Source organism: Podarcis gaigeae (assembly GCF_964106915.1).
Source record: "Podarcis gaigeae genome assembly, chromosome: 10".
NCBI classification, from domain to species: Eukaryota; Metazoa; Chordata; class Lepidosauria; order Squamata; family Lacertidae; genus Podarcis; species Podarcis gaigeae.
In genome coordinates, this window is record NC_139686.1 from 4,007,050 (window position 1) to 4,022,100 (window position 15,051).

Consider the following 15,051-nt stretch of genomic DNA (forward strand, 5'->3'; position numbering starts at 1 on the left):
GCAGCCACAACAACCCACACCCACTGATGAAGGTTCTGATTCTGAGTCTGAAACTGAATCGGGTGATTCAGAGGATTTCAAGAGTGCGAAAGCCTCTATGCGACCCTCTGAAAGCTCTGATCAAGAATTGGAAGAACCATTGTTCACAATAGGTCACTTTTCTCCCAAGAAGGAAGAGGAGAGTGTTGAAGACTTAAGGCTAATTCGCAGATCACAGAGAGCCACAAAAGGCAGACCTCCAAAGAGATTTGCTGATGAGTTTGCCAAGATAGCAGTAACAGCTGTTAAAAGCTCCAAGAAGGTATTTGAACCTTCAAATTTCCAAGAAATCCAGGATTTGGATTCAAAGGAAGTTGAGCCATGGTTAAATGCCATGAAGGCTGAGTTTGATTCCTTAGAAAGGAACAAAACATGGGAGCTTGTTCCAGTAGTTCCAGGAATGAAACTGCTTGGAAGCAAATGGGTCTTCAAAGCGAAGACTGATCAAAACGGCAAGATAGCCAGACACAAAGCCAGATTGGTAGCCAGAGGTTTTGCACAAGTACCAGGTGAAGACTATCATGAGACCTACTCACCCACAGTGAGGTATGAGAGCATTAGGCTTATGCTCAAGCTAGCTGCAGAGGAGAATCTACACATTAGTCACCATGATGTGAATACAGCTTTTCTGTACGGATCTCTAGGTGAATCACTTTATATGCTTCCACCTGATGGCGTACAGGTAAAACAGGGATTTGTTTGTGCTCTGAAGAAGTCCCTTTATGGTCTCAAACAAAGTGCACGGTGTTGGCACACAAAACTCACTGAAGTATTGTTTTCTCTAGGTTTTAAGCAAGGGAAAGCTGATCCATGTGTATTTGTCAAAGAGGAGGGGCAAAAGAAACTGTATTGTTTGTTTTATGTTGATGATCTTTTATTCTTTTGGGAAGATGTCACAATGTACAATAACGCCCTAGCTCAACTGAAAGAGCACTTTGACATGAAAGATCTTGGTGAGGTAAACAACTACCTATCTCTGGAAATAGAGAGAGATCAAGATGGTAACATTCTAGTACACCAGTCACGGAAAATTGCTGATGTGTTAAGCAAACTAAACCTGATGGATGCTAACCCTGTAGACACACCGATGATAACAGGTTATCAGGTAGATGACACTGAAGAAGCATTTTCTGACACTACACTGTACAGAAGTGTGCTAGGCAAGCTAAACTTCGTTGCCAGATGTTCAAGACCAGACATTGCTGTTAGCTGTAATTTGCTAAGCAGACAAGTCAACAATCCTACTGTTAAGGATTGGAAAGCTCTGAAACGCATAGCGCGGTATTTGAAAGGCACTATGCATTACAGACTGAGATTTAACAATCAGAAGTCTGGTGGTCTTGAGATATTTGCAGATGCAAGTTTTGGAAGTGACACTACAGACAGGAAAAGTACGTCTGGAGTTTGCTATATGTACAATCAGGGTCTATTTGATTGGTCATGCAAGAAGCAAACAACAGTTAGCTTAAGTACTTGTGAAGCTGAACTGAATGCACTGTCTTATTCACTTAAAGATTGTAAATGGTTGTTACAATTGTGCAAAGACATGAAAATTCCTGTCAAATGTCCAATCCAGGTTTACCAGGACAACAAAGCATGTTTGGCTTTGCTGAATTCTGAAGGTTGTAAGCAAAGCACGAAGCACTTGCAATTGAAGTTGCAACATGCTAGGGAACGTATTCAGAAGGGACTCGTAACGGTGTCCTATATGCCAGGTAATGAAATTCCTGCTGATGTATTGTCCAAGATTGTATCAAGGGATCAACACTGTACCTATGTGCAGAAGTTGGGTTTGTACTGATATTGTACGAACACGCTGCCCAGTGATGTTCACAGAAAGGGGGAGGATGTTGGTTTCTGCTCTCTTCACTGTGCAGCGAAATGCTTGTCACAAGACAATGTTTACATTCCACAGTCAGAGTTGCTGTTGGAGTTTCTCACGGGAAAGGAGACTGGATGTGACGTACACTGGTTTCCTGTTTTTCTCACTTCCCTCCGTGCTTCAGAGGAGAGAGGGTGTTTTCTCTGCACACGCAGAGGCAAGATGCTTGTTTGTAAGCTCTTAGCATTGAAGTGTAAATAAAGTAAAGTAAAGTAAAGTATGTGGCACGTACTCCTCATCATTCCACTGCGTAATAGACTCTGCAAAACAACAGCTGGGTCCTGTCTTTGTTCCATTCATTAAGCCTGAGGACAGATGGCAATTTGACGGGCGATTACCTGGCTCATTCATTTGTGAATAAGAACGATCAGGAAACGTCAGCCGATAACATCAGCAGGCCTGTACATAATGTAAGATATAAAAATGCAACGACACGTGCAATGCAAAAGTCCATCGCACCGTCGTTAAGCAGGATGAAAGCCATTACGTAATGTTTTAATCACTATACTGGGCCAGGACAGGGAGTCCTGTGTCTAGTTAGGGGCATCGCAATTTAAGGAGGATATTGACAAGCTGGAAAGTGTGCAAGACCAAGATGATTGAGGATCTGGAAACCAAGCCTGATGAGGAACGGTTGAAGGAGTTGGATATGTTTGGCCTGGAGAGGAGGAGGCTGAGAGGAGTTATGAGAGCTATCTTCAAACATCTCAAGAGCTCTCCCATGCTCTGTAGAAAGCCCAACTTGGAAAAAAGAGGCAATGCACGTATTTTTGTAAACTAAGAAATCTTTAATAAAAATATTTTTTTTTGGATGGATGACTGAGTAAGGATGTTTGATCCCGCTCCAGAGAGCAGCTGTTGAAAGAATTTAATATTAAAATTATTATTATTATTATTATTATTATTATTAAAGATTCCACATAGCTCCGTGAGTAGAGCTTTTAATCACAGTCTACAGTTTTATGATGCTACTGTTAGCATAAGTATTATGAAGAGCAATGCTTTTCAGGCATGTTTGCCACATCTCCCTGGGCTTACGCCATGGGTGGAATGTGTCTCAAAAAAAATTTACACATCACTTGGGAAGACAGGCAAACTAATGCCAGTGTACTGGAAGAAGCAAAGATCACCAGTGCTGAAGCAATGATTCTTCAACATCAATTTTGCTGGACTGGTCATGTTGGGCAGATGCCTGATAATTGTATTCCAAAGCAACTACTCTGTTCAGAACTTAAAAATGGAAAGCATAATGCTGGTGGTCAACAAAAGAGGTCTAAAGACTCTCTCAAGGCAAATCTTAAAAAATGTAGTATAAAGGTAAAGGGACCCCTGACCATTAGGTCCAGTCGTGGCCGACTCTTGGGTTGCGGCACTCATCTCGCTTTACTGGCTGAGGGAGCCGGCATACAGCTTCCGGGTCATGTGGCCAGCAGGACTAAACCACTTCTGGCGAACCAGAGCAGCGCACGAAAACGCCGTTTACCTTCGCACCGGAGTGGTACCTGTTTATCCACTTGCTCTTTGATGTGCTTTCGAACGAGTAGGTTGGCAGGAGCAGAGACCGAGCAACGGGAGCTCACCCTGTCACAGGGATTCGAACCACTGACCTTCCGATCAGCAAGCCCTAGGCTCAGTGGTTTAACCCACAGCACCACCCACGTCCTCTTTAAACAACCCTTTTAAAACAAAATAGGTTCAAAGACTCTATCAAGGCAAACCTTTAAAAAACGTAGTATAAACACTAACAATTGGGAAACACTGGCCTGCGAGTGCTCCATTTGGAGAACAGCCCTTTCCCAAAGGTGTCATGGGCTTTGAAGTCGCTCAATCTCAGGACGCAAGGGAGAAACATGCTAAGAGGAAGGCACACTTGGCAAATCCACACTGTGATCAACTCCCGCCCGGAAACCAATGTCCCCACTGTGGAAGGACGTGTGGATCCAGAATTGGCCTCCACAGTCACTTACAGACTCACTGTTAAGACCGTGTTTATGGAAGACAATCTTACTCGGCTACAAGGGATTGCCAAAGAAGAAGAAGCAGATTAGAAAGGGCAGACAGCCAATCAGGGCACAGGAGGAGCTGAATGGTGAGGTTCTGGAATGTTCTGCATCAAATCCGAAGGTGGTCGAAGCCGTTGGAGGGAAGGGCATCTGCCGGAAGAGCCGGAGGTAGAGCAAAGGGGGATCGATCCATCAATGCGCCAAGGTAACCAATGGGGCAACGTGGAGGGAGGGAAATCGCCTTGAAAGACAGCTCACTGGTGATCTCTGTCCCAGGGACTGCTGGAAACAGCTCCCCAAAATCTCTAGAGAAAGGAGATCTCTTCCAGTTATAACCCCCAAGACCCTTCTTCTGGGTCTCCGAACCCAGGTTCAACCCAGGAAACTCCCACATGCAAAATACAGGCATTCAGCTACAACTCACCAAACACCAGCCGGCCCGTTACTTTTCTTTTCTTTTTTAAAATTTATTTATTTGGTTTTTCAAATTAAAATTTTACAGAGATATATCCAACATAAATCATAAAAACCAGAATCGAAGGAATCTCCTGGACTTCAACCCTCCCCTTTGTGGGTCCTATTATTTATCATTTCCTCCTGCATCTTTTATGATAATCCAACCCTTTGCCTCTTACATTGTGTCCAGAATTCACCATTAAACTACAAGTGTTATTCCAATCCTACTAATGATTTTAACTGTTTACAGGGGTTTTTAAGATATATTATAAATTTTCCCCATTCATTATTAAAATTTTGGTCTTCCTGATTTCTGACTGTTCCGGTCATTTTAGCCATTTCGGCATAGTCCATTAACTTCATCTGCCATTCTTCTCTTATAGGGACTTTATCTTCTTTTCATCTCTGGGCCAAGTGCATTTGCGCAGCTGTAGTCACATACATAAGTAGAGATTTAGGGGAGCTAGTCTCAAACATTTGTTGGGGGAGACCTAGGTTTTTTTGAGTTATTTGTCCTGTCTTCACGCTTTTTATGATGGAGGACCGCTGTAGCCACCCCCAATGACACGTTCTCAAGATGGAGGGTGAGGGAACAGCTGCAGTCGCCTGCGGTTCCTGCGCAATGTTTGCCATCTTGCCAAAGGTTGCAGGCAGCTTTACCTGCAGCGATTGCATGTTGATTGCCCTCTTAGAAGACAAAGTCCAGCAACTGGAGGAACGTGTAGCTACGCTCCAAAGAATTAGAGAGCTGGAGCTCTTCTTGGAAGCAACAGAGCACACCGTCTCCACCAAGGAGGAGACAGGGGACTCCCCTGAGAAGGAGGCTAGTTCACCAACACAGGAGCCAGATATATGGAGAAACGTGACACAAAGAAGTAGGAAGCCCAGGGTTCGCTCTGATTGTTTAGAAATACACAATCGCTTTGAGGTCCTCTCCCCTAGCATGGAAGACGAAGAGCAGACTCCATTTGAGGATCTCTCCCTCATTACAGTCGATCAGGTATATGAAGACAAGCAGCAAAGTCAGTCCTCAGGGAATGTGCAGGCGACCTTGGAACGGACAGCTCACGGAAGAACCCCGACCAGACCTAAGAGGAGGCGTGTAGTGGTGATAGGGGATTCCCTACTGAGGGGAACAGAAGCAGTGATCTGTGGGCCTGACAAGATGTCTTGGGAGGTGTGCTGTCTCCCTGGGGCTAAGATCCAAGATGTAACTGAACGACTGCAAGGAATCATAAAACCCACTGACAAATACCCCTTCCTCTTGGTTCATGTGGGAACCAATGACACTGCAAGCAATAGCCTCCAGAAGATCAAAAGAGACTACGAGGCTCTGGGCAGGAAATTGAAGCAATTAAATGCACAAATTGTCATCTCATCTGTCCTCCCAGTTGAACGACGTGGCCCAGGGAGAGAGGGAAAAATAGTGGAAGTGAACAGCTGGCTTCGCAAATGGTGTAAACAGGAACGGTTTGGATTCTTAGATCACGGACTGCAGTTTCTTGAAGATGGACTTCTGGCAAGCGATGGGCTGCACCTCACAATGGTTGGGAGGAAGGTTTTTGCCAAAAATCTCACAAACGTCATCAGGAGGGCTTTAAACTGACTAATGTGGGGAGGGAGACAGTGCTCCTGAAGGTAGGAGTCTATCAATTGATGAAGATGATCATCCAAATGTCATAGACCAAATGGAGCAAACAGCACGCAGACCTAGTGGTGGGAGGAAAAAATCCTTAAATAAGAGACACGGGGGAATGATTAATGGACTTCAATGTCTGTACACTAATGCGCAAAGCATGGGAAATAAACAAGATGAGCTTGAGCTCTTGGTACAGCAAACTAAATATGACATAATAGGCATCACTGAAACCTGGTGGGATGAGTCCCACGACTGGAATGTAATAATGGAGGGATACAATCTATTTCAGAGAAACAGACCAGACAAGATAGGAGGAGGAGTGGTGTTATATGTCAGGGATGTGTATACCTGTGAAGAGATCCAAGATTTAGAACCTCAAAGCCAAAGTGAGAGCATTTGGGTCAAAATTAAGGGAGAGAAGAATAACAGTGACCTCATTGTGGGAGTTTACTATAGATCCCCAAGCCAAATGGAGGACATAGATGATGCCTTCCTGGAACAGATAGCCAAGCATGCAAAAGGAAGGGAGAGAGTAGTAATGGGGGACTTCAATTACCCGGATATTTGTTGGATGTCAAACTCAGCCAAGAGCATAAGGTCAAACAGATTCCTCACTGGCCTTGCAGACAACTTTGTTGTCCAGAAAGTGGGAGAAGTAACAAGAGGAACAGCCATTTTAGATCTGGTCCTAACCAATGTTGATGACCTGGTTAGTGGGGTAGAAGTGGAAGGATCATTAGGCGCGAGTGATCATGTTCTTCTGAAGTTTACTATACAGCGGAAAGGAGCAGCCAAGCATACTAGGACTCAATTTCTTGACTTTAAGAAAGCCGACATCATAAAATTTAGGGAAGTGCTGGGTGAGATCCCATGGACAGTAACACTGAAAGGAAAGGGAGTTCATGATGGCTGGGAGTTTGTTAAGAGGGAGATAGTAAAAGCACAACTTCAGGCAATACCAATGAGACGGAAACATGGAAGGTGCCTAAAGAAGCCAGGGTGGCTATCTAAAGAACTTTTAAATGAGTTAGGCTTAAAAAAGGATGTGTACAAAAAATGGAAAAGGGGGAAAACCACCAAAGAGGAATTCAAACAAATAGCCAGCACGTGTAGACACAAAGTCAGAAAATGAACTCAGGCTTGCTAGAGAGGTTAAAAGCAACAAAAAAGGCTTTTATGGGTATGTCCGTAGCAAAAGGAAGAACAAAGAAACAGTGGGGTCACTCAGAGGAGAAGATGGTGAAATGCAAACAGGGGACACAGAAAGGGCTGAACTCCTCAATGCCTTCTTTACCTCAGTCTTCTCCTATAAAGAAAACAATGCCTGACCTGAAGAATTTGGAGCAAATGATTCAGCAGAGGAAACACAGCCCAGAATAACTAAGGAGAATACTTGGCTAGTTTAGATGTATTCAAGTCTCCAGGGCCAGATGAACTGCATCCAAGAGTATTAAAAGAACTGGCAGATGTGATCTCAGAACCACTGGCAGTCATCTTTGAGAATTCCTGGAGAACAGGCGAAGTCCCGGCAGACTGGAGGAGGGCAAATGTTGTCCCTATTTTCAAAGAGGGGAAAAGAGAGGACCCAAATAATTACCGCCCAGTCAGTCTGACATCAATACCAGGGAAGATTCTGGAGCAGATCATTAAGCAAACAGTCTGTGAGCAGAGGAGGAGGTGCTGGAGGAGACTCTTGAGAGTCCCATGGACTGCAAGAAGATCAAACCTCTCCATACTGAAGGAGATCAACCCTGAGTGCTCACTGGAAGGACAGATTGTGAAGCTGAGGCTCCAGTACTTTGGCCACCTCATGAGAAGAGAAGATTCCCTGGAGAAGACCCTGATGTTGGGAAAGATGGAGGGCACAAGGAGAAGGGGACGGCAGAGGACGAGATGGTTGGATAGTGTTTTCGAGGTTACCAGCATGAGTTTGACCAAACTGCGGGAGGCAGTGGAGGACAGAGGTGCCTGGCGTTCTCTGGTCCATGGGGTCACGAAGAGTCGGACACGACTAAACGACTAAACAACTGTGAGCACCTAGAAAGGAATGCTGTAATCACCAATATTCAGCATGGATTTCTGAAAAATAAGTCATGTAAGACTAACCTGATCTCGTTTTTTGACAGAATTACAAGCCTGGTAGATGAAGGGAACGCAGTGGATGTAGCCTACCTTGATTTCAGCAAGGCATTTGACAAGGTGCCCCATGATATTCTTGTAAAGAAGCTGGTAAAATGCGGTCTTGACTATGCTACCACTCAGTGGATTTGTAACTGGCTGACTGACCAAACCCAAAGGGTGCTCATCAATGGTTCCTCTTCATCCAGGAGAAGAGTGACTAGTGGGGTGCCACAGGGTTCTGTCTTGGGCCCGGTCTTATTCAACATCTTTATCAACGACTTGGATGATGGACTCAAGGGCATCCTGATCAAATTTGCAGGTGACACCAAGCTGGGAGGGGTGGCTAACACCCCAGAGGACAGGATCACACTTCAAAACGACCTTGACAGATTAGAGAACTGGGCCAAAACAAACAAGATGAATTTTAACAGGGAGAAATGTAAAGTATTGCACTTGGGCAAAAAAAAATGAGAGGCACAAATACAAGATGGGTGACACCTGGCTTGAGAGCAGTACATGTGAAAAGGATCTAGGAGTCTTGGTTGACCACAAACTTGACATGAGCCAACAGTGTGACGCGGCAGCTCAAAAAGCCAATGCAATTCTGGGCTGCATCAATAGGAGTATAGCATCTAGATCAAGGGAAGTAATAGTGCCACTGTATTCTGCTCTGGTCAGACCTCACCTGGAGTACTGTGTCCAGTTCTGGGCACCACAGTTCAAGAAGGACACTGACAAACTGGAACGTGTCCAGAGGAGGGCAACCAAAATGGTCAAAGGCCTGGAAACGATGCCTTATGAGGAATGGCTAAGGGAGCTGGGCATGTTTAGCCTGGAGAAGAGGAGGTTAAGGGGTGATATGATAGCCATGTTCAAATATATAAAAGGATGTCACATAGAGGAGGAAGAAAGGTTGCTTTCTGCTGCTCCAGAGAAGCGGACACGGAGCAATGGATCCAAACTACAAGAAAGAAGATTCCACCTAAACATTAGGAAGAACCTCCTGACAGTAAGAGCTGTTCGACAGTGGAATTTGCTGCCAAGGAGTGTGGTGGAGTCTCCTTCTTTGGAGGTCTTTAAGCAGAGGCTTGACAACCATATGTCAGGAGTGCTCTGATGGTGTTTCCTGCTTGGCAGGGGGTTGGACTCGATGGCCCTTGGGGTCTCTTCCAACTCTATGATTCTATGATTCTATAAGTAGTCTTTTCTGCTCCCTGGGAGGGCTACTAGACAGGAAGCAAAACAAGAGATGTAAGGTGTGAAAGTTTGATATATTCTGTAGACACCGGAAGGAGTCTTCAGAAGGTTCATCTTGAGTAATGATGTTGGAGACTTTGTTAGAACCGTCCAGAGCTATCTGTTTGTTTTTGCAATAAATCCTCCTTTTTAATTGTCTATGCCAGGGGTTGGCAAACTAAGACCCGTGGCTCAGATCAGGCCCAATTGCCTTCAGGATCTGGCCCGCAGACTGTCCGTGGATGGGTGTGGGGATTCTGTTCGTTTGAGCTGCACCATTTCCCCCCTGCGCCATTCCATTTCTCCCCCCTCTCCCTCACACACTTCGTGGCGGCACCTCCTCCCTCCCTCCTCCTGGCTTCTCCCCGCCCTGCCTAGAGGAGGAAGGGGGCTGGGCTAAACTGGCTGAGCGCCATTTTAAGCAGCCCCTCTCCGGAGCCAGCCCTTTCGCTCCGCTCATCTTCCCTCCGCCACTGCCACCTTGGTGCTCCCGTGGGCCAGAGAGTGGAGAGGATGAGCTCACTCTGTCTACCCACTAGAAGCAGTGGTGGCGGCAGTGGCACGGCAGCCCCTGGGAAGGTAAGTGCAGAGGCTGGGGGTGGGGAGGAGGACTACTTGCCCCCCTCACCTCTTCTTCCAGCCCACCCCCTTGCTGCTTTTCCGGCCTGCCACCAGGTCTGATGGACAGCAGACCGGACCCCGGCTCAAAATATTTGCCAACCCCTGATCTACACTCACTGTGTTATCAAGCTAGGAACCTGGACTCTAGACAGTCACAAAATCCCAAATGTGCCTGCTGTTCCACAAGGGTATTTTTCTTCTGTTCTTTGCCAGGGTGAGGGTTGGCAACCATTCCAGACCCAGGTGGATGAGGAAGCGGGTACAATTAGGTTAGCGGTTCGAATCCCCGCGATGGGGTGAGCTCCCGTTGCTCAGTCCCAGCTCCTGCCAACCTAGCAGTTCGAAAGCACACCAGTGCAAGTAGATAAATAGGTACCATTGCAGCAGGAAGGGAAATGGCGTTTCTGTGCGCTGCTCTGGTTTGCCAGAAGCGTCTTAGTCATGCTGGCCACAGGACCCGGAAGCTGTACGCCGGCTCCCTGCACCAATAAAGCGAGATGACCGCCGCAACCCCAGAGTCGTATGCGACTGGACCTAACGGTCAGGGGTCCCTTTACCTTTACCTTTCCAGGGCGAGGGTTGGCAACCATTCCGGACCTGGGTGGATGAGGAAGCGGGTACAATTTGGTAGCACCTTGTTTCTACATCCGGCATTTTCTGGTCTGGACTTTCCCTGGGACATGATGACAAGAAAGATTTGGGTGTTTTTTAGAAGTTCTTAGATGCCACGATGGCTCTGATCTGCCCCCATGCTTCAGAAAACCATTTTCTGGAAGCAACTGGACTCTGATCTGGCTTGCGGGTTTCCCAGAGCAGGCATCTGCTTCGCCGCTATGGGAACAGGATACTGGCCTAGACACCTGCTCCACCAGGACTGGATCTACACTAATCTGTAAAAACGTTATTTCATATAACATTATCTAACTCTCAACACAGTTCTCCATTGCCAAAGGTTCGCTGCTCTGCAGCGCCCTCTGGTGCCACATTTTAATAACGTTTTTTTGTTTTTTGTTAAAGAATTTATTCATTTTCAATAACAATCTTCCAATTAATGTCAAATCAAATCAATCCAAATTACAATAATAACAATACACCAATTATATATTCCAATTATATTAAAAAATATATATTTTGACTTCCCATGTTCCAGATTTCTAGAGATAATCGTCCTCATTCATGTCTCTGCATTTTCAGTATTTTTCAAATTCAAAACTAATATTATCCATCTTTATTCTCCATCCAATCCATGGGAATCAACGTGTTTTTACATGAGTAGAATGTGCCCTTTTATCTGAAATGCATCTCTGAGTTATTTGTCGGGCACAGGAATTCATTCTTCTTTTTCCCAAAAAAAATATAATCCGGCCTCCCACAAGGTCTGAGGGACAGTGGACCGGCCCCCTGCTGAAAAGGTTTGCTGACCCCTGGTCTAATCAGCCATTGTTTCTTGGCTCACATCTTCTGTAGCAAAGTTTTTGTGTTGTTAACCACAAGAGGCATTTTTTAAAATAACGCCTTTTTAACGTTATAAACCACAAGTGTAGATCCATCCCAGGTCATTCCTATATCCTTATAACCTTAAATCTGCTGCACACTGATATTCTCCCTTCTTGTTTTACAGAGAACATGAAAGGATGCCTGCAGTAGGTATGTATACCGCCATGCCCATACCAGGTTCAGGAACAGACAGTGGAAGGGGGTGAGAAATCTGCTCTGTGGGTGCCCGGCCTAGACAGCCAGCTGCTCTGCCAAGGATTGCATGTCCAGTTTTTTCAAGATTCTTCTTTCTTTGGTGATCCCTCGTAGCCGAGTAAGATTGCCTTCCACAAACACGGTTTTAACAATGACTCTGTAAGTGACTGTGGAGGCCAATTCTGGATCCACACCTCCTTCCACAGTGGGGACATTGGTTTCCAGGTGGGAGTTGATCACAGTGTGGATTTGCCAAGTGTGCCTTCCTCTTAGCATGTTTCTCCCTTGTGTCCTGAGTTTGAGTGTCTTCAAAGCCCACAACACCTTTAGGAAAGGCTGTTCTCCAACTGGAGCGCTCGCAGGCCAGTTATTCCCAGTTGTCAGTGTTTATACTACATTTTTTTAAAGATTTGCCTTGAGACAGTTTTTAAATCTCTTTTGTTGACCACCAGCGTTACTCTTTCCATTTTTAAATTTGGAATAGAGTAGTTGCTTTGGAAGACGATCATCAGGCATCCGCACAACATGAAGTTGATGTTGAAGAATCATTGCTTCAAGCCCAGCGAACCTCATAAGGAGCTGGGCCATATTGCGGTGGTTCTTAACATCGCATCAATACATAAAAATGTCCTGGATTCATGGTGGAAACTTCCGGATACATGGCTGCTTTCAGATGTCTTCTAAAAGCCAGGGAGTTCTTTATTTCCTTGACATCTGATGGGAGGACATTGCACAGGGCGGGTGCCACCACTGAGAAGGCCCTCTGCCTGGTTCGCGGTAACCTCATTTCTCGCAGGGAGGGAACTGCCAGAAGGCCCTCGGAGCTGGACCTCAGCGTCCGGGATGGACGATGGGGGTGAAGACGCTCCTTCAGGGATACTGGGCTGAGGCCATTTAGGGCTTTCAAGGTCAGCTCCATGTATAAGAAATAGAAGAAAGGAGGAATCTCAAAGGAGGCATTTACACAAGTAGCCAGCAGTTGCAGCGGGAAAGTCAGGCTGGCTAAAGCTCAGAATGAGCTCAGGCTTGCAAGAGAGGTGGAAAATAATAAAAGGTTTCCTCAGCTATGTCTGATGGAAGAGGAAGAACAAGCAAATGGTAGGTGTTTAACTTGAAGAAAATGGAGAAATGGTATTTGGGTGACAGAGAGAAGGCAGAACTACTCAACTGCTTGTAATTCTGGTGTGTTTTGCTGGCTTCTTCTAAAATAGACATTATTTTGCAGATAAGAAAGCAAAGAAAGGGGCGGAAGCAAAAAAAGGTGGGAAAAAAGGTGAAAAAGCCGAAGAAGGAGAAGGAGAAGGAGAAGGAGAAGGAGGAGAAGAGGTAGAAGAGGAAGTAGAAGGAGAGGAAAAGGAATTAACTGAAGAAGAAAAAGATCAACGTGGTCTGTATCCTGTGCACCTAATCAAAGAATCTTAGAGTTGCATTTTGGCAAGCGGTTGCCTTGAATGGAATCTATTTCGTATGTTACACAAGATGCACATTCTCACATACATCTCAAAATCCAGAAAGCACGCCTTTCAAAGGATACTATAGTAATATAATAATAATAATAATTTATTATTTATACCCCACCCATCTCACTGTGTCCATTACCTTCAGTAGCTGAGGGCCTCATCAGACCTAAATCCAGCCCTGGAAGCTGGCTGTCTCTTCCTCATTTACATGTCTCCCACAGGATATTTCATTTATTTATTGCATTTATGCCCCCAGCTTTTTCTCCAAGGAGCTCAAGGGGTCGTCCATCATCATCATCATCATTTATACCCCGCTCATCTGCCTGGGTTTCCCCAGCCACTCTGGGCAGCTCCCAACAGAATTAAAAACACGGTGAAACATAAAACCTTAAAAACATCCCTAAACAGGGCTGCCTTCAGATGTCTTCTAAAAGTTTGGTATAGTGGTACCTCTGGTTACCTACTTAATTCGTTCCGGAGGTCCGTTCTTAACCTGAAACTGTTCTTAACCTGAAGCACCACTTTAGCCAATGGGGCCTCCTGCTGCCGCTGCGCCGCCGGAGCACGATTTCTCTTCTTATCCTGAAGCAAAGTTCTTAACCTGAAGCACTATTTCTGGGTTAGCAGAGTCTGTAACCTGAAGTGTATGTAACTCTGGGTACCACTGTAGTTGTTTTTCTCTTTGACATCTGGTGGAAGGGTGTTCCACAGGGTGGGCGCCACCACCAAGAAGGCCCTCTGTCTGGTTCCCTGTAACCTCACTTCTCGCAGGGAGGGAACCGCCAGAAGGACCTCGGAGCTGGACCTCCTCCTGCTATGCGTTTAATCTGCACAACGACCCTGTGAGACTGAGAGCAGGCCACGGCCCTTCCCAGGTCACCCAGTGAAGTTCACGGCGAAGTAGGGATTCGAACCAAAGTCCTCACCCAGCACTGTAACCACTGCTCCACACTGTCTCCGATAGCCTTGCCAAACTGATGAGAGGGGCATATTTGCTATTGGTGGCGCCGGATTAATTTCCATTCCCTCTCTTCCCTTTAGAAAAAGAAGAAGCTATCCAGAAAATTAAAAAGGGAGCAACAAATACATTCTGGCTGTGTTTGTTGATGATAATCGGCTCAAGTGTGCTGTACCATAACTGTAAGTTCACCTCTGTTCAGAATAAGTGTGTTTTACTCCAACGTAGGGCAAGGCGGGGAACACACCTTGAAGAAAAAGGCCAGAATCGTTTTAATTTCAAATGTCCTTGCTCTTCTTTTAATAATTGATTCTAGGTTGCCCAATTACTTTTCATATTTATTTTTGTTACTTCAGTCAGCTCGCCCATTGACTCCAGTATCACCAGTTAAATAATGTATTTAATATGGATTTTTAAAAAATAGGCTTCGGAAAAGAAGACTCTAAACTGCAAATTGTTCTATTAATAACCAATAAGAAATTATTATCTAAAATTTGATAAAATGGGCCCAGGACATCAGCCATACAATTATTATTTTTATTTTTATATAATTTTTTATTCGTTTTTCGACATATCATTTTCAACAGCAATTAAACATACTTTCATATCTTATACCTTGTTTTGTTTTTTTTTACTTCCATCAATCACATCTGAAAATTTTCCAATCTGTTCGCTAAATATGCCTTTCTTACTTCCACAATTACATTTAACTCATAACTAATATCTCTATTCTTTCTCTACTTTGCAATGCTTCCTACATTTCTCCTTACAAAACTTCTTGTAGTCCTACTGGCGTAATTTGTTGATTACAATTGCTCTTCAAATAGTTCGTATCGGTCATACAATTCAGATGGAACAGTGGGAGAGACTTTGAAGGTTGGATATTAGATTTACTGCCTGTACTGCCATCAAGGAAAACCTAATGAAAATGTGTTCCCAATGTT

General features: G+C 45.0%; 1 protein-coding gene across 1 annotated transcript in view; it reads left to right on the forward strand.

The window, feature by feature from the left end:
* Positions 1–4,043: 4,043 nt before the first annotated feature.
* Positions 4,044–15,051, forward strand: part of LOC310826206 (uncharacterized protein) — a 29,524-nt gene continuing 18,516 nt past the window's right edge. Inside the window, exons 1-4 of the mRNA XM_083700947.1 lie at positions 4,044–4,129; positions 11,619–11,644; positions 12,915–13,076; positions 14,191–14,289. Of these exons, the coding sequence (XP_083557073.1) occupies positions 11,632–11,644; positions 12,915–13,076; positions 14,191–14,289 (274 nt within the window). The 5' untranslated portion in view covers positions 4,044–4,129; positions 11,619–11,631. The remainder of the gene's footprint in view (positions 4,130–11,618; positions 11,645–12,914; positions 13,077–14,190; positions 14,290–15,051) is intronic.